The sequence below is a fragment of the Pholis gunnellus genome (assembly GCF_910591455.1).
Source record: "Pholis gunnellus genome assembly, chromosome: 3".
NCBI lineage: Eukaryota > Metazoa > Chordata > Actinopteri > Perciformes > Pholidae > Pholis > Pholis gunnellus.
Window position 1 is genome coordinate 27,270,131 of NC_136529.1, and position 19,932 is coordinate 27,290,062.

At 41.3% G+C, this 19,932-nt stretch overlaps 1 protein-coding gene and 1 long non-coding RNA gene across 2 annotated transcripts; one reads left to right on the forward strand and one right to left on the reverse strand.

Annotated features, from left to right (window-relative positions):
* Window positions 1–3,913: 3,913 nt before the first annotated feature.
* lsm3 (LSM3 homolog, U6 small nuclear RNA and mRNA degradation associated) lies at window positions 3,914–6,734 on the reverse strand. The gene is made up of 4 exons (XM_079156804.1): window positions 6,699–6,734; window positions 5,410–5,520; window positions 5,206–5,301; window positions 3,914–4,534 (listed from the first exon to the last, which is right to left on the reverse strand). The coding sequence occupies exons 1-4, from the start codon at window positions 6,717–6,719 to the stop codon at window positions 4,454–4,456; spliced, it is 309 nt and encodes a 102-aa protein (XP_079012930.1). The 5' UTR covers window positions 6,720–6,734; the 3' UTR covers window positions 3,914–4,453.
* Window positions 6,735–7,781: 1,047 nt separating this feature from the next.
* On the forward strand, window positions 7,782–9,874 carry LOC306694154. Its single transcript, XR_013767039.1, has 2 exons — window positions 7,782–7,824; window positions 9,356–9,874. It is a non-coding gene; the product is annotated as an uncharacterized lncRNA (long non-coding RNA).
* The last annotated feature ends 10,058 nt before the right edge of the window (window positions 9,875–19,932 follow it).

Consider the following 19,932-nt stretch of genomic DNA (forward strand, 5'->3'; position numbering starts at 1 on the left):
CTTTACCTGAACATGACAGTCACACTGAGATGACATCACATACGTTGTTTTTAATGAGTACTAAGGGGAGACACCCAAGTGCTATTTGGCTTCAGTAACATGTCTTTGTTTCCAGACTAGTGGAAAGAAAACATCCAAAATACACATGCAGGTGTTTATTTCACTACTTTGTCTGTTTGCGTCTGTAGATTTAAATGTACATTTTAAGACAACTTGTAATACAAAAAAGAATAGTCTTAATGTGAGTGATGAAGTGGTGAAGTTTCATGGTGACATCTATGAGTTCATGTGTTGACTCTGTTCACCTGTAGAGTCTTCATCGTGTCTGTAATGGAACTAAACGTCTCTTTAAAGGACGTTTTCTCTAAAGGAGTTTGTTCTCAGACTCTGATCCAGAAATCTCCACTTCAGCAGCTCTTACACCAAACTCTACACGTTCACCACGATGAATACAATTGAATGAATACCTTTTTTTTATGGCTGTTGACCTTATTTTCTGATTCATAGAGAGATTCAAAGAGAGACAATAATGTTGAACCTGTCTTTATGTTTAGATTTCTGAAAACGTATGTAAATTAGTACACATTTGATCGGATAATCCCTCATTTGCATAATGAATTAAACTTCTCAGTAAGAGATTGTTTTGTCTCCTGTTCTGAACCAGCCTGCCGACAGTTCAGTCTCCGAGATCAAGACTCCACAAAAAGCTAGTAAATGGAACTTACTTGTGTATATATATTATATACCATATATTATATATATACATATATTTATATATATAATATATATATATTATAATATTTATAAACAAAACAAAAACTGAAAAAAAATCAAACAGACCTAAACTAAAGTAGGTGGATCTTCATTTGGAATTGATTTGTAACATTTGTAAATAGCTTCAGTTGTGTTACATTGTTGTTGTTTGTTTTATTGCTCCTAGAGGCCTCGTGTGTGACCATGATGAAGAGGACGCGGAGCTCCTCGTTAACGAGCATTAGGCTCCGGCCTGTTTGCTGCTGCGTTACAGCGATGGTCCCTCCGAGGCGGCTCAGTTCACCGATGACGGGCTCTGACGGTGATGTGGCGAGACGGGCGGTGCAGCCGAGCACCACCAAACGGGCCTTATTCCCAGTGAAGACGTCAGCGCTCGTTTTATACGAACAAAAGATAGAACAGAAAACAGGAATAACTGGTTCAGATTTCCAGGTATCCCTGTTTTTTTATGAGCAGTCACGTGTCTGCCATGCTGCTTTCAGGTGGACTTCCTGTCCCACTCTGGGATGATAATCCTGTTTAGGAATCTGATGTTTCAACTAAGAAACAGCTGAAATATCCAGAATTCATCAAATGTCACTTTTCACACCTGTGAACCGTGAAATCTCAGAGACATAAACCTCCTGCGCACCTCCACCGAGATGACAGCTGTGATCTAAAGTACCTGCTGAAGAGATGAAGCAAATATAAAGGCTTTCATTTGATATCATATCTAAACACTTCTTAAAAAAAGGAAACAGAGGGATTCTGGGAGTCGTGAAACGGCTACTTCAGATTTTTGTGCCTTGCTTTGCAGAGAACAGTGTGTACGTTTGGTATCATGAGTGTGTCCTGATCAACTGATGTGATAATAGTACAATAGAACAAAATGAACTCTCTGTGGAACATCGTGTTTGTGACTGTGAGGTCGATGCTGATCGTTCTGTCTGGTTTTTAGAGATTGTTGGTGAAAGTTAAACCGGTTCAGATACAATCAGCTCACCGTAGACCTGCGCTGCCATCTGGTGGGGGAAACGCAACAATACAAGACGTTAGTACATTTACTCAAGTACTTTAAGTGTTGTACTTGTACTTGGTCATTTCCCTTTTCTTGCCGTTTTTGATTGTTATTGTATATTGTTGAATATATTGTTCCTTTTACTCCACAACACATTTGAAAGCTATACTTATCTGTTGCATTAAAGACGGTTTGGAACTTATCATTACATCCCGACAGCAATCAATGAATTGAATGCTCCAACAACAAAAGAAGAACATTCTGTATCTGTATTCTGAAGTGTGTTAAAGCTGCATTCCCTCTAGTGTCCACCAGGGGGCGACTCCTCTGGTTGTATAGAAGTCTATGAGAAAATGACTCTACTTCTCTCTTGATTTATTACCTCAGTAAACATTGTAAACATGAGTTTATGGTCTCAATCTCTAGTTTCAAGTCTTCTTCACTACAACATGATGTTCATTTAGTAAATGATGGTCGTAGTGGCAGATGTTAATGAAATAAAAGAGTCGACAAGAGATGAGATCTTATACACCTGAGCGGTTTATTTGCAAAGAAAGGCTAAAGCTGTGGTGTCTATCTGCCCTTTTTATTACCTTCTTTGTGATTGTGTGTGTGTGTGTGTGTGTGTGTGTGTGTGTGTGTGTGTGTGTGTGTGTGTGTGTGTGTGTGTGTGTGCGTGCGCACCTTTTGGCTCAGCTAGATAGGACCTAATATGGTGAGATACGTGGCTGTGGCTGTGATCTCAGCTCAACTAAATGTTATCTAAAATGTTGATAATTTCTGGGAAGAGGGCTTATTGACCCGCGGAGGAATGTTCCCGTGACGGTGGAGCCTTGAGATCCAGAGAGATGTGTGTTGTTTGTGAGTGTGTGTGTGAGACATGTGGCTACAACATACAATGATACTAAATGCATGACATATTTGATTCTACTTTATGGTCCATTTAGAGTCAAATAGAGCATAAAGCAGGCTGTGCTTTAGGGCGGGGCTTCCTGTGATTGACAGGTCTCTACCTGAGCCGTATGGCGTCACTCCTCCACCGTCCAAATACGGTCACTTCTGCTCACTGGTTGCAAAAAAACAAGATGGCGAAGGCCAAAATGGTGCTTCTTATACAGACTATTATATATATATATACATTCGTAATGATCATTTTGGGGGAGTGGCTTTGGAGGGAGGCCTGAAGACACGTTTACTGTCAGTGTTGCCGACTTGGCAACTTTTGGAGTTATAGTGCTGCTAGCTACTGTTACTGGAAGAGTTGACAACACTGGTCTGAGTTTTTATGTTGGATAATTCTTAACATACAGCGTACGCATGCTAGTTTCCTCAAGATGACCTACCCTGCATTTAGAGGCAGTGTGCTATAATACGACAGTATTTACAGCGTGTACTATGTGAACACAATAAAGTAAAATACATTTTAGACCCAGAGCTCCACCACAAGGCGCAGGCCACAGAGACTTGGTAATAATGCAGAACTCATCGTAGTTTATATTGTATTTAAATGCTAGACTCTCCTCACTGAACTGAGCTTTACGAGCTCAGCCCGACAGCGTTCAAGTGTTCAGTAAAGAAAACGAGCTCAACATTTACTAACGCATGAATACATCTCCAATAATAATCCTGTCATGCAAAGTAGCACTCTGCATGAGTACTTATCCTACTTTAAGTATGTTTTACTTGTAGTAATGAAGTATTTATATTTATATCTGTAGTATAAAACAATCAGTTGACTGTTTCCAGCTGGTTTTCATTAACATACATTTATAAATCAAATCGTGATACATACTGTACATGTCTGTGTATCTATATATATATATATATATATATATATATGTATGGTTAGAAGAGTAGTGGGTCATTTTGCACTATACAGACACCAGAATTAATTACTTTTTTATAATTATAATTATTATTTCTTTAATCGATTAATCTGCCAAATATTTACTGGATTTATCATTTTGTCTGTACAAATGTCAGAAAATGGAAGATAAATAACTATTAAATACAACAGATCTAAACATGTTTAATGTACCACTAATAACAATAATTCACTGATTTAGTGCCAATCGACTCATCGCTGCGGCTCTAATGATCGTCATTAGTGACACGGAACAAAGACTTGAAACACTTTTCTTTTCAAATTACCTTTTTTATTCAAGTTACCAAAACCAAAATGTTCACATCTGAGCACGATGTACTCTCCAGTCCCACAAAACACTACAAAAATATACATGTAAAAAAAAACTACAACTAAAACTACAATCTGAGGCAGTTACTTAAAACCACGGTGGGACACTTGAAACACCGTCTGGTACTTTCAAAGACTGAAAAAGAGGTAATTCAAAATAATATTCAACAACTTATGTATGGTGGGGATTTATTTAGCACAATTCAATAAAAAAAAACCTGAGAAATGGAACTCAGACGGTGGCCTGAAACCACCTTCTATGAAAAATATTTTACCCAAATAAAAACAAAAAACGTCGTCTCTTTGTCCAAAACAAAAGTCCTCTTTCTTTGAGTCAAGACACGTTTTATATCCGTGCGGCCCCATAAGATGGAGACGAGCAGTGACGCGGTGTGAATGTTAGGAGGACGGTGTTGACGGTCTGAAGATGTTTGAGCGTACAGCCCCCCCCCCCCCCTTAGCGTTAGAAACCAGGAAGTGGTGGAGGACTAGCCCACCCTGAGGGGCGGAGCTACGAGGACGACGCCGTCTCCTCGGACAAACAGCATGGGGATGTTCCTCTTGGTCGACTGTAAAGGAGACACCAAGAACAAAACGTGACGGAACAGAACTTTAACAGACAACACACAATGTAGGAATATTATTTACACAGTTAATCTGTTATCAAGACTTTGGTCTGAAGCTGTTTTCACAACATAAATAGATATTAGAGATGAATTATGACCCGTTTAACTCTAACAATACATCATTAAAACTACAGATGACAAGATTTATTTATCCATAAAAATACAATCTTTTATTTCCTTATGATATGAATTGTGTTTTTATGAAGAAAACACACTCTATAGATGACTTGAACAAAGTAAAAAGAATAACATTTAGATTGTTTGATGGTTTACAGACTTCAGAGCGGTTTGTGGGAGTCTGGATCCTCGCAGACCAGCTGCTATAATCAACCAACAAAGGGATCTGTATCCGTCAATATGGATCATCAATGATCGGTAATTAGTATCAGCAGCTAAACACGTGATCAGGGATCTCTAGAAGTTATATCAGCTCGCTTCTTTTCTTCTGTGCTGATGTGATCCATGACTCTGATCTGTGACGTTTATGATCCGTGGCACCGCCGCTACTTTAACTGCATCACAATAAGCGTTTAAAATGCTCCTTTGGAGGGTGAATCACCACCACACCACAGCAGCAGTTGTTCAGTAAGCAGAGAGGGGGAACCACGCGGTACCTTGTACAGTTCTTCATACGTCTCCTCGTCGATCTCCACCGTCGTCACCGTCTCCTCCACGTCACCGAGGATCATGTTCAGGTGCTGATCGTAAGCCTGGGACAAACACACCACCGCACATGTGAACTGGGAGAAAAGCACACAAAGAGACGGCAAAGCGAGAGCACAAGACTCCCGCTACCCTACGCGGTGTGCGCGTCTTACATGCAGGCGGCCGCGGAGCTCCCGGTCGTTCCTCATCTTGACGTAGATCCTCTCGTCTAGACTGAGTCTGATCAGATCGAGCGGCTCCTCCACCGTGTTGGTAGTCGGTTGCTGCAGCACACGAGAGAGGACGTTAGATAGACATGTGACCGAGACAGATTTCAAGAACTTTTAGAGTCAAAAAGAAGCTTTTTCAGCGGGCTGCTGCTTCCATGAGCTAGTTGTGAGCTTTGGAAAAAGCCAGAAGGTTGTTTAACAGCACTCACAGCTGACAACTTCTTCAGACCATTCTAACAAGGGATGTCTGAGACATAAGAAATATGTTTTTTATTGTTCAGCAGACTATTTTAATTAATCCATGGGGTTAGCACAGTCTCTCTTTTTATTTGTTTGCGTATCACCAGAAGTTTATTTTGTCTCTTTAAGAGGAACAGATGCTGCTGAGCTCTGTGACTCCAACAATCAATGAGAAGTCAAATGTTTGGGGCATCATTCAGAGCTGAGACGCATCTTATTTGAACTTATTTAAAGTGTCAATTCCAGCAGACATCCATGAAGAATGTAGAGAAGAGGAAGAAGCACACAACATGAGGATGCAGACGAGTTTGGGCTTCTGTATCAAGTTCTACTAAAAAACTAAACTAAAACATGTTTTGTCTTATCTTGCTCTAAGAGGCTTTAATGTTTTAGGGAATGGTGCAGATTTAATCATCAAGTCTCTTGATGATTAAACATATTAAACTTAAACACTGCTGTGAAACTATGTAGAGAAAGTAAATCAGACCTAACTAAACGTTAACTAATGCAAAAAGGACACAAAAAGATAAGAACCGTTGTGAAGAGTTAATAAGATTACATTGTGTTGCATTTGCTACATTTTATGTTTGAGCATTTAACGTTAGTTAACGTCATATCCGGTTAAAAGAATCCATTAAAACATTTGAAACAAGTCAAGACTCCTGTAACCAGTTTATCCAACAAACTAAACAACAAAAAGAAAAGTTATTAGCTTTGAGCTATCGTATATTTAGCCGGTTTAAGCTCCGGACTGGTCAACAAAACAGCATCAAACACGTGTAGTCATTTTTGACGGTAGCATTACATGCTAATTTAGTTAGCTTTGCAGGCCGCTGCGCGCTGTTTACGGAGCGCGAAACAAACAAAAGAGACGCGATAACCTCCCTAAAAACAAGCCCACGAGTTAAACTTTGCACCGGGCTTCTTTGGGGAGAGTTAGATAAACGCCGCGTAGGAGATTAACGGTACAAATATGACGAGGCTGCACCAACCTGCTCTACTTCGTCCGCCATTGTTTTTGAGTCTGAGTCGTGTAGATTGACCGGTACGTAAGTTGCCAGGTCCGTTAAAAAAAACACGCGCTTTCAGATACCAGCGGAGGGGGCGAACCTGCACTTCTGTTTGGAGGGTTTCTCCAGCGTGACCTGACGAGGAATACTTAGAGTCATGAACAGCGTGTGCTGGGTTAAGTATTGATACTGAGAGCAGTATGCAGGTAAGGAATGGTGCATTCAGTGGTGGAAGTGTTGGAATGATTTAGTAAAGTAGCAACAAATGGCATTACGTGACAACCATAACAGAGATAAATAAATATCACCGTGCAGGAAGAGGCAAAAAGACATCTGGGTTTATTAAAATGTTACAATATTACAGAGAACATGAAATGAATATGCATAAAATATGACCAAAATGTTGCTCCTTATTATAACTAATGCATTGTTGTGCTTTGATTTCGTGTAGGTATTTGATTTGACTCTTTTCCACGTCAATGTGATGTTTAATGTATTCAAAGTACTTGTTGTACATCACTGTACTTCTACACAGTTCTGAGGTTCTCGTACTCTAGAATATTTCTACGCTGTACTCCCCGAGAGAGATATCAGAGTGTCGGCTGTAGTTATTACTTTGCATTTTAGGATTGTAAGTGAGTTATAACATTTATAGAATATATTGCATTGATTAAACTACCTGACAACAATAGCATGCTACACATTGATTCATCAGAATGAACTGACAATATCGTACATTTTCTTTGATATTTTGAACACATTTCGATGATAACATGTATGTTCTGTTACTTAAGTAGCAGTTTGAATGCAGACGTTTGTACATTTACTCACTGCGCATGCGTGCTAGGAGAATAAACTGCAAACCTGGCAACCCGCTACGTGAAGCTAGGCAGTACCACCCGTTATTCTCCTCCCTCTCTCTCTCTCCCTCTCTTCTCCCCATCTCTCTCTCTCTCCCTCTCTCTCTCCCGTTACTCTCCTCCCTCTCCCCCTCTGTCTCTCCCTCTCCCTCTCCCTCTCCCTCTCTCTCTCTCTCTCTCTCTCTCCCTCTCTCTCTCTCTCTCCCTCTCCCTTTCCAGACCGATCCTCCATGACTAACTGCGCAATGGTAAGTGACACATTTCAACTCAAAACTTTGTTATTTTGTCGCCACTTTCGACTCATTTCTAATTCCTTTGCCATGTATAAACCTTAATGACGACATTCAGAAGCTAAAACATCAACAATAAGATGACGTCAACTGTATTAATAACCGAACCGCTGCTTGTTGGTGAAACTGCGTCGTTATCCGTGTTGGTGTAAATAAAAGCGCGCACATGATTTCGGTGTGTTTTTACAATGTTGTGTCCATGCACGAGGCTGTATCTTATTCTTATAATATATTATATATTTGTAGATGAATGCTCGGGCCTAGTTATGAGGTAATCTGTGTGACTGTACTCCTACACACACACTGGGGTTATGCCACGTATGCGCGTGTCCTTCAGCTATTATATTGTTGTGTGTTTTGCAGATGGAGTAAAAAAAGAAAAACAGAAACTAATATTATATTTAGTCTGCAGAATTCATCATTTACAGCAGGGCTGTGATTATAACTCTTAGGATTTAGGTTTTACTTTGTGCATTCATGTCCAATTGTCCTGTTTTGTGAGTTTTAAATGTACTGTAAGTAAAAACAAGTTAATCACACATCTGAGAAGCTGTAACCATCAGATATTTAACTTTCTTTTGTTTGAAACCTTGGCTTTTGTTAACATGCTTTACTTTAATACTAATCTGCAGCTCCACCACTCTTTCCTGTGTGTGTGTGTCCTGTGTTTCCTCCTCTCCCTTCCTATAAAGCACTTGTGCGCCTCCTCTCCCGGTCCAGCCCAGTGCTCCATACTGGGTGCTCGTGCAGAGGAGGCAGAGCAGAGCAGTGGTGAGACCCATTCCACCCTCAGCTGCAGCACGGCTCTGTGGTGGAAGAGATCCCTGCTACAGACACAGCGTCATCAGTTATTCACACCATAGACTTCAGGGCACTGATGTGATGGTTGATGTTCTACATGCGTACATGTGTATTTGCTTCTTCTTTCTTCTGTTCTCTCCTCTTTGCATGCTTCTTCTTCTTCTTCTTCTTCTTCTTCTTCTTCTGTGTTTTAAACAGATAAGAGGACAGATCATTACTCATTAACTCACAGAAGAGGCTGATGATGCAATAAAACAACTACTGGAAGAATGATAAAAAAACAACTGTTTGTCCATTTTCTCCTCTGTTCTCTCCCTCCATCCCTTCCTCCCTCTCTCTGTCTTTCTCTCTCCCTCCCTCTCTCTCTTTCTCTGTGTCCCCCGCTCTCTCCCTCCCTCTCTCTCCCCCTCTCTCTCTCGCTCTCTGTCCTTCTCTCCCTCTCTCTCTGTCTCCCTCTCTGTCTTTCTCTCCCCCTGCTACTGGGACACTTCCCCGTCCTCTCCCTCTCGCTTTCTCCCTCTGTCTCACCCTCTTTCTCTCTCTGTCCCCTCCCCCTCTCTCTCTCTCTCCCCCCTCTCTCTCTCTCTCCCGCTCTCTCTCTCTCTCTCTCTCTCTCTCTCTCTCTCTCTGTGCCCCCCCCCCCCCCCTCTTTCTCTCTCTCTGTCTGCTCCATCATCACTTCCTGTAGGATCCAGCGTGGCACCATCCGGACACAAGATGGCGTCCGTCGGCAGGAAGAATAAGAAGTTAACGTCACTCTGCTGTAAATCGTCCCCCCCACAGTGGGAGATGTTTCAGCTGCTTTAATGGACTTTAACTGTTCATTGCTGAGAGGTTATTGTTTCAGTTGAGCACGATGTTTTAGGACACAAAGTGTTTTAGCAAAGACAGAACATTGATTTCAAATCAGATCACTTTTCACTAACATACGATTTTATAAGATTTTATAATACATGTCACATGTTTACTGCATTGCATGTTTCTTTCTGTTGTAAGTTACAATTAAACTGACATCAAAGGTGTGAGATCTTACATTGTGAGCTTCATTCACTGCTCAGCTACATTACTGCACTATATCTTTACATATTAAATACATTATTAAATATAAATATATATATTAAATCTCTCAATATGACATTTAGCACCTTTAAAACATGTTTGAATCTGATGCAAACTGTACAATAAAAGTCATATTTTGTCACTTTGACATTGTCGTGGAATCGTGTGTTCAATCGATGGAACTTGTGTTTAGAAAGAAAACCTGAGATTACACTGGTCAGCTGTTAATGACCGTAACCACGGAAACACTGCTGAGTATGCTTTATGACATTGTTGAACAGTTGTCACACGTCTTTGCTCTCAAACGAGCTGAATCCACCAAAACAAGTCCGCATAAAAGAAACACACGACTAAAAACTCCCACAACGATTTATTTTAGGAAACAGCCCGGACAAACAAACACGTGTGTTTCTGCTGCTTCCAGTGAATCTGAGAAAGCTTCTTATTTTATAAATACTGTATTTTGTAAAGCTGATCGTCTGTTGGAAGTCAAAGCAGATGCAATAACAGCAACGTCCACAGGAGGTCAGTGCTGCACCGCAGAACACAGAGTTCCTCTTCCAGGACGGTCTGTGGCGCAGACTGTCCCCCCTAAAGCCTCAAACCCTGAACCCTTAGGGACCTACTGACGTCACCTGGTGAGTGGGTGAGTGTGAGAGGCTGTGAGGGCTTTAAATGGTGTAAATAGGAACGAGACAGCTCTTTGCTTCAACATATCACGTTACTATGACAACGTCCACAAATATGATGTATAATTGTGAGTATTTATTTTATACTTTGTACTCCGTGATTTAAACGTCTTCCAGGCTCTTTACTCACAAGATGAGGTCATTTCAAATGATCTATTTACTCGTTTTTTGTCAAAACGGATTAAATAACAAAATCAAATATTTGATGAATAAATAACTAAATATTCATGATTTCATGTGTTTTTATGTTCCATCTTTAACCCTCAATGTTTCTGAGTCAATTTAATAAGACAGGCTGAACACAAGTGAGCCGTCCTCTTTGTTTACGTCTCCATGCGTCCACTGGTTACCCCGTGTTTAACGTCACATTGCAATGAATTGTGGGTAATTCCCTTAAGCAAAGTCTGCATATAAGGCTGACTTACAGTAAGGGTTCATAAAGGGCTCAACATGTCTGCCAGAGAGACTCAAACACTCGATGACCTGACAGCGATACAGAACTAAACATTCACGGACTTTACATGAGCCTCAAAGTCTGAGTCCGTGAGGGAGAGATTGGCTTCTGTGTTCCTGCGTCAATACAATGTAACGATTCTGGAAACATTTTTAACAACAAAAGTTCGCTTCAAATTTCGCTTGTCAATCGAATGGAAACACGGCTTGTGTGTGTGTGTGAAGAGGAGAGGCGGAGCCACCTTACAGAAGTTAAAACCAGCTGCCCACGCATGTCATCCCTCACACACACACACACACACACACACACACACACACACACACACGGTAGATTGGCACCTCGTCACCGGCCCTGTTCATCTGCTTTGTTTCATGAAGGTGACTCAGACGTGAACAGCACCTTCTCCATCTGGAAGAGGACAGATGCAGCTCTAGAAATCTCTCTGTGTGTCTGTATTTAAAAGCACTGCTCTGTTCTACACCACCATACACACATTTCACTCTTCCTCCTCAGCCAACATCTTCGGTTAATAGATTTGACCGTGAAACACTGAACCTCAAGTAAGTGTCACTGTTCACCGTGCTGCTGAGAGGTCGAATGAGAGGTTTTCCTCCAAAAAAGGCACCCGGTGTGATAAAGTGATTGCTGGGACATAAACATAAGAAGTGGCCGTAGTCATCGAGACGTCGCCCATTGGTTTGTGGTTTGTGGCTGTTTTGAAGCCTTGATTTCGCCGATTTCGTCGTCGCCATCTTGGTTTACGACCCGCCGCCATGTTGGTTATTTTGCAACCGATGAACAGAAGTTACTATATTTTAAATGTGGACGCAGAGACGACGTAAATGTCTCTGGTAGTGGCGTCTTTACCTGTGTCGGCAATATGTGCAACAAAAAATAAGTAAATACAGTGAGTTTGTGACTGAAAAGTTGCCGGTTTCATACCTAGACTGGCAGAGTTTGGGTGTTTTGAAGTGAGGTTGCATGAGTTCCTCTTCAGTAGATGCCTAGTGCGGAGAAGCAGAGTATCATCACAGCAGCAACGTAATGTACCGGTGAACAGAATCTTCACCGGAGCGTTTTCCATCCGATGCACAAACACAACGTGACGAGAGAGCAGCAGAGGACGTGTTTACACACATCTTCCCTTCGCACATTCACTTCACTTTTACATCTCCTCTTTAAAAAAATAAATAAAATGAAATTTACATTCCATGCGAGGATCTAAAAATACAGTCTGACAAGAGGAGGAAGGGCCATGAGATGAAAGCTGAAAATGAAGGGCGGGGCATGGAGGAATGATAATTAATGGCTCGGTATGAGTGATGAGAATGCGTACCAGGTAGGTCGGTGTGACCCCAGAATAGCCCCGCACTCGTTAAAATGTCATTCAGCCCTTCGCATTACTGCAGTGACTGACGGGCTGATTTATGTGGATTTAATTATGGATGAAGCCAAAGTCAATGGAGCAAACTGACGTACAGATGAATTTACTCAGCCACATACTAATATGTATGCACCGGCAAAAATACAAAGTCTTTCAGCGGCAAGTTTGTTGAGAGCAGTGTGTCTCCTCTGTAGCTTGTTTCTGCAGGATGTATTTAAAACACGAGCTGAGGAGGAGATGAAGGAAACACACACGATCCATTAACATCCACTTCTCATTATTCACTGCAAAATGAGGGAAAAAAAGCAATAAATATCGCTGCCCTTTGCTGGTTAACATCCAATCAGCAGCCACAAATGATGCAAAGACACGTGTGAACAGGGGATTGAAGCGCCCCATGTGCTCTACAGCATGTTCAATCTGTCTATAAATAATTTCATATATTGATTTATTCATTTGTAGTCTTATTCCCCGTAAAGAAGAGATCCACTCTCCTGTTTACACGATTGATCCGTCTTGGTTTTCACGAGTTACACGCCAACTAACACAAATGCGGGACTTTCACCCAGGAGACTATTGCTCGTGTCTCCAAAACCAAGAGTTATTTAAACTTAGTTTTACTATGTAATACCCTTCTTATGTAACATAACAAGCTTAGCTATTTCAGGTAACGGAAACACTTATTTTAACCCAAATCCCCATATTATTCTAAAGCTAACCAGGTGGTTTTGGTGCGTAAGTAAACATAAAAACTAAGTTAACCTGAGTCGGAAGTTTCTTTTGAAAAGTATGTATGTAACGTTTCCTAGATTGAGATTTGAGAATGAAATCCTCAACACGACACCAACATTTATTGGTCGCTGCGCTTTTCCTGCAACGGACAAGCAAATCTCCAAACAAACAGTTTGTTTCAGAACTTCTCCTGTTGAATGAAGGTTGACGTTTTGCATGTACAGACGTGTTTCTGTGTGTTTAAATGAGGCTTTTCAATTATGGAGAGGAGCACATTTCAGATGAGAAGTTGGCAACGAGGTCTTGGTTCATATTTGATGAGCACTGTCAAGTTGGAGAATCTGATCTGAGTTTTGTGAGCCCTGTGCGTTGCGATGGACCGTCCTAATTAGCATAACATTGAAGTCAAGGCATGATTATGCAAATTCAGATACGGAGAACGGTCGGTGAGTCGGATCTCCAAAGAAAATGAACAGGATCCGTCAACTTCACACACGTCAATGGATCCAGTGGATCTCCACCTTCAGACTTCAGACACATGAAGCGGCTAATTCATAATCAGTGAATTAATTACTATTCAGTTGAAAATATCGTCAAAACTTTATTCGTACGAGGAAAAAATTAAATGTGGAATCCTGCTAATTTGCGTCAGTTGTTGCACCATTAATTCCTACTAAACCTTTCAGCAAAGTAAATGAACAAGACCGAAGTTTTCCGCCTCAGAATAAGTTTGGGTTTCTTTGGTTGAACTCGTATCCGTTTGCCTACTGTGACAGAAACCCATTATAGAGAAGGGGAGTTACAGCAATTTAGGCTGCGACCCACTGCTGGCTATTTGGAGCAATGTGAATTAGAGCAGGCATGAAAATGATAGCTATCCGTCATGAGGCCAGACATCTCTGCTGAGGAGAGCAAAGAAGAGGACCAAAGAGGAAACGAAGGTAAAGATGACAAGACAGAGGAGACGAAAGGAGAGCTCAGGAAAATGGAACATATGTCAGGAAACGGAAACGGAAGGGCATTAGACAATTTGAGCGGAGATGAGGAGAGCAGTTTATATTAAAGGCCTGGAGCCAGAGGGAAAAAATAAAATCTATTCATCAAGTGAAAGCTCTGCCAGAGATCTCTTGGGATCCGTGATGTCTTTCTTTGCGTATATACTTGACAGAATTATCTGTTCAAAACTTTGTCTCCGCTGCCCTCAAGTGGCCAAAAAGTAAGTTATGTGATGTATTATGAAGAGCAAGCAGTAACAAAAACCAACAGGGTGAGCAGGGGTCTTGCAATAGCGTCAGGGGATTAATTGCGTACTAAAGAAATCAATAATTTGACCTAAAATATGGATTTAAAAATTATTTTATTGCTCCAGCTAAAAAGAATAGTGCGCTTGCTGAAGATGGTGAAGCTTAAATATTGGACAAAGCCGAGTAATCGTGCTGGTTTAAGTCTGGCCGGCCGGCACAGGTTAATTATACCTGTTTGTAAATCAGGGACTTGATTTGTTGGTGGGTCGGCGGCTCGTCTCTGAGGAGCAGCAGCAGGACACGCTGACATTAACTGGCTCTTTGTAATGGTAATGTGCTCCGGCAATGTCACAGCCAGACACTCAGAGGTGTGCAGAGCAAGAGAGCAACGCGCTGCAAAACGACAACAGTCAGAGGGGTCAACACATTTATATAGAACACACTCACACACACACAGGTTTGTATTTCTGTGCTTGTGAGGACCCTTGACATTGACAAATGCAGACACCAGTTGAACCGAGCACACATGTACGGTATATTCACCCACCTCACAGAGACTATGAGAGGTGTCTCTTATATAAGGCACAGCTTGTTATCCAGACTAATTAATGTATCAGGGTGTCAGCTGTTGGAGCGGCTCCTCGCAGCAGAGACCAAGCGGTATATCTTTTCGACTGGTAGGACGACACGACGAAAGCTAACGGACATCAGCAGTATGTCTCCATGTAGCAACGCCAACGCCAACACATTCATTCATCACTGAGCTTCAACCAGTAATAGAGAGATTATTATTTATTATAAAACAGCAGACGAGTTTATGTTTAGTTTATTGAACAATGAAAACATTAAAAAAAACGACTGTGCCTGATCTCAGGGCTTTGTGCAACAGCTGGCTACATCCGGGTCTAAAAAGTAAAGCCAATGATGAAGCGCCTTGATTTTGCATTCTTTTAACTGACCACCAGGGGGCGACTCCTCTGGTTGTATAGAAGTCTATGAGAAAATGACTCTACTTCTCTCTTGATTTATTACCTCAGTAAACATTGTAAACATGAGTTTATGGTCTCAATCTCTAGTTTCAAGTCTTCTTCAATACAGCATGATGTTCATTTAGTAAATGATGGTCCATTTACAGTCAAACAGACCATAAGGCTTTAAAGCGCAGCTCTACCACGGCGGCGTTGTTCGGTCTGAGAGTTGTGTGTTTTCGTTTTAGACTTTGAACCCATTCATGATAGTTAATTGTAACATTTTGGGAGTCTAAAAATGTCCCAGGCAGCAGATGCTCGGTGAAGTTAACGCAACCAGGCGATCAAATGTAAATAATGGGGAAAAATTCAGTGCAGACATCGAGATCTTGCTCAGCTGTTGAACGAGGAGGAGGCGAAAAATTACATAAAAAAATACATATTTTGTTTATATTTCTATATAAAAAGACGCTACTGTCAACTTTTCGCCTTTGTCCTTCCCAACCTCATCTACCGACATCAAAACAAGAAGTCAGAGGTAAAGTGGTGAAGCTGCCTCTTGCTTAATTTGATTGGCTGCCTTTTTTAGGGCGACGCATCTCTTTGTGATCGGGGCCTTAATCAACGTTCATCTTAGCTCCAGCCTCTCGTGTCACTTTTGGTTCTAAAAGATCAAGAGGCTTCAAAACCGTAGTCCCCAAACCAATGGCCGACGTCGCAGTGACTACGTGATCCGTGAATGTCTCCACTAATTCTCATATCAAGTCTTCCAAGTTGTTGTTGAGACATTCCAGTTTCTTGCTATGGCACCGGCGGCGCATGTACATTCTGCAGCCGGTAGCGCTCGTGAATTTCGCTACATTTTTGTCTTCATTTGTTGTTGTTTTTGGTGATATGACAGAATACATTCATCAACATCTGAAAGGGAAGCGCGGGGCTTGGATTAAGTGCAGCGGACTTTTAGACGATCACCGCCCAAGGCCGACTGATCAGCCGGGACTCCGTGGGACGAGAGGAGCTGGACTCTGTGTTTACATCACTGATGCTTAGTGCTCAAACACAGTCAAAGATGATGGAAAAGGTTTTTCCTCAAGTTGAATTTGTAATGTGAAGATATCGGACATATTATCTGCCAGTGAATTGCAAAATGCACTGCAGGTATGCAACACTGCGTTTGGTTTGTTTAGTTTGTCGTGTGTTTGTTGTGTTACAAATGGGCTACAACTGAATTTCGTTGTGCATCCCCGTGTTGCATAATGACAATAAATGATCCTTGAGTGGTGTCCGATCGACCGACATTGCCGTCCATGACACAGTGTGTCTAAAAAGAACACACTTCGCTTTTGATCTGACAGCAGCAATCTGTTTATATCTATGTTAAAACTAACACATCATTTATCTCAGCGCTTGTTAAATGAAGCAACCAAACCAGCGAGGAAGAGCGCTGTTGTCCATTTCTGACATGAGCTTCTCATTAAAAGTGAGAAATGGTGACCAATCAGCAGCGAAGAAAATCATCATGCACATGATGAATATGTTAAACTCATATTTGACAGCAGCAATATTTTCTGTGCAGTGGAGCTTGTTGCAGAATGAAGGGATCATTTATTACGCAGCTTGTTAGACCAAAAGCAGTTGTTACTATCCGCCATGCATGTAATCTGGATATACCGGTGTATGTGTTGCATTCTGCAAACTGGGAGCCACTGCAGACGTCGTCCCTTGTGCATTTGTCATTACATTACAGTCGTTTAGCTTTTATCCAAAGCGACTTACAATTCAGATTCTATCCCACCGTAGGCATAGTTACGGGAGCAATTTTGGGGTTAAGTGTCTTGCTCAAGGACACATCGACATGCAATTAGCGGAGCCAGGGATCAAACCGCCGATCCTCTGATTGTAGGACGGCCCTGCTCTCCACTTAGCCACCGTTGCCCGTTGTCCTGCGTCTGTCCTGCAGCATGGATGTATTACTGAAAGGACCTGACTCACAAAATGTTGTTGCATTAAACGTGAAAGAGATCGCAAAGCAACGCTACATGACCACAAACACACACAAAACAACCCACAATGACCACATCGAGACGCTAAATGACCAAAAAAAAAGAACCCAAATTACCAAAAACAAACCAAAGTGACTACAAGGAGACACAAAACTACCACAAACAAACGTAAAACCTAAAAATAGATGCAGAATGATTGCAAATAGACCCAAAAACTACGACAAAGAGACTCAAACCGACAAAGAATAGATGCTCAACAATCACAAAGATGCAAAATTACTTCAAAAGGACACAGAATTACTTCATAATATGATTACTAAAAGTAGGCTCTTTGAGTTTGGGTGTCTTGTTCCTATGTAGACGGGGTCGGGGGGGCCTCTTACATGTCTGTGCCCGGGGGCCCTTTGTCTCATAATCCGTCTAAGTGCATTAAGCCGACAGTCTCTTTACGATCTAAGAGAAATGGACGATGAGTTAGCAGTCTTACTTGCTTTGTGCTCTTTTCTGTCGGTTCTTCAGAGAATACGCAGCGGTAAGATGTTTGTAATAACATTGAAATACTGCTGCTGCTTTTTAGCCAATTAAAACCGGGTGAAATGTATCAAATCCATGTATTCCACATTATGCAAAGGAAAGTTGAGCTGAGGGCGGCATTATCTGCTCCATTACAATATTAGCTCCATTATCTAATGGGTTTGGGATATGACCGCACTGCTGCACTTACAGCACGTCCGCCACAACGCCGTGTGTCATCAAATATTTTCCAGCATCACAGACTCAGATATGGGGTTGATTATTGCAAATGGAAGGAGAAATGAGAGAGAAAGGGTGGAGGAAAAGTGATAAATGTTGGCAATACTCTCTTATATCATTTATTAATCTCCATTATAAGAATGCAGATTCATTTTTATCACAACAGCAAAAGGGGGAAACAAAGAGGTGGGGAGAGACTGATGACAAAGGAGAGGAAATGGAAGAGAAATGAATGTTGGCATTCTGTTATGAAGTCCACTTTACAAACTGAATTACGTGACAAAACACAGTGTAGTTGTGTGTGTGTGTGTGTGTGTGTGTGTGTGTGTGTGTGTGTGTGTGTGTGTGTGTGTGTGTGTGTGTGTGTGTGTGTGTGCAGCTCGGTAGCCAGAAAAAGTTTTTGTCATTGTATGTTTCTGCAAACCACGGATACGAATAATGTTTTATTCTTTATTTTCTTTTGTGGACGTTTTTGCATTCATGTAGAGCGAGTAACTTCGTACGTCGAGTGACAGCTATTAAACGTTTCGTGGTATAATAACGAGCAGAACGGGACTTTTACCCAGAAGGCCGATGTTTATTTCTCGTGTGAAATCAAAAGTAAACGTTGAGTTTCCGCTTGTTGTTGTTATTTATTCATGCTAGTTATGTTGTTAGGCTAGTTACGTTACCATGTTATGTTCGGTTGTTCTGTTACTTTGTTACCTTACGGTGTGACACTGTCACATTAGGTTGTTACATTAATTTGTTACGTTGTTATTTTACGATGTTACGGTTGTTATATTACATTTATTGCTTTTATGTTTCCATACAAGCCATGATGTTTTTTTCTAACCTTAACCAAGTACTGTTGTTGCCCAAACCGAACCAATTGTTTCACAAAGTTAACCACGTGTCATCGTGCGTTTTAGCAAGCGTGATATGAGGCTGATATGAAACATCGTTATTAAATGTATATTTGATTGCGAAACTCGCATACAGTGTTCTGACGACTGGGAAGTTGGAAAATCCTGCAAAACTCTGGATAAAGTCAATTAATGCACCACTCTGGTCGACAACCATTCATTGGATTTCAATGAATTCTGTGCCGAGATTCATGATCCCCAGAGGATGGATGCTAATTGCTTAGGCGATCCCCTGACTTTCCATCTAGAGCCACCAAAAGGTCAAAATGATCACTCATTCTGTAAAATATCATAAGATCATAATTTTTCTGGCAAACAAATGGTTCAGACTTTGTTCCATCCCTGATATTCCCTCCTCCTTTATCCATCCAGTATTTTGGTTCATGACCAAATACCTGCAAGACTAATGACATTCCCATCAGCTCAGCAGCACCGTGTAATTAGTGCTATCTAGCTAACGTTAACATGCTAAACTAAGATGGTGAACATGGTAAATATGCTTCACATCAGCAAGTACAGCCTCACAGAGCCGTCAGCGTGGCTGTGGACTCTTGGTCTTTCAGTACAGATAATTGCTACCTAGCACCTTCAAAGACTATGTGTGTGTGTGTGTGTGTGCCTCTTGGGGATTGCCTAATTATTAAAAGAAGCCAACAGTAGCTGCTGCACTGAGACAGGATGCAAACCCTGGTCCCTGGCATCTGACTTGACCAAATATGTCAGCATTGACTTTTAGGGTTTAGGGCCACTGACCAAGCTGTGGTGTTCATACTCGACGTGCTGTTCGCTGCATTATTCTCCTGAACGCCAAACTCACAAAATGAACTGTGAAGAATGAAAAAGACGAGTGTAACTCATAGATACGGCCGTAGACTGAAGGTGTAACCGGCAAAACGCCATAAAACCTCCACAATGACAACGAGGGATTGTAATTATCTGTAAAGTCATATCTCATATTCATGGACTACTTTATTGCCTTTGTACAAGTCCTGTCTAGTATGAAAAGCATTATGAAGAAACTAAAGTGAAATATTCTGTAAATAATTTGATTTGGCTGCAAAATATTTTCTCAAA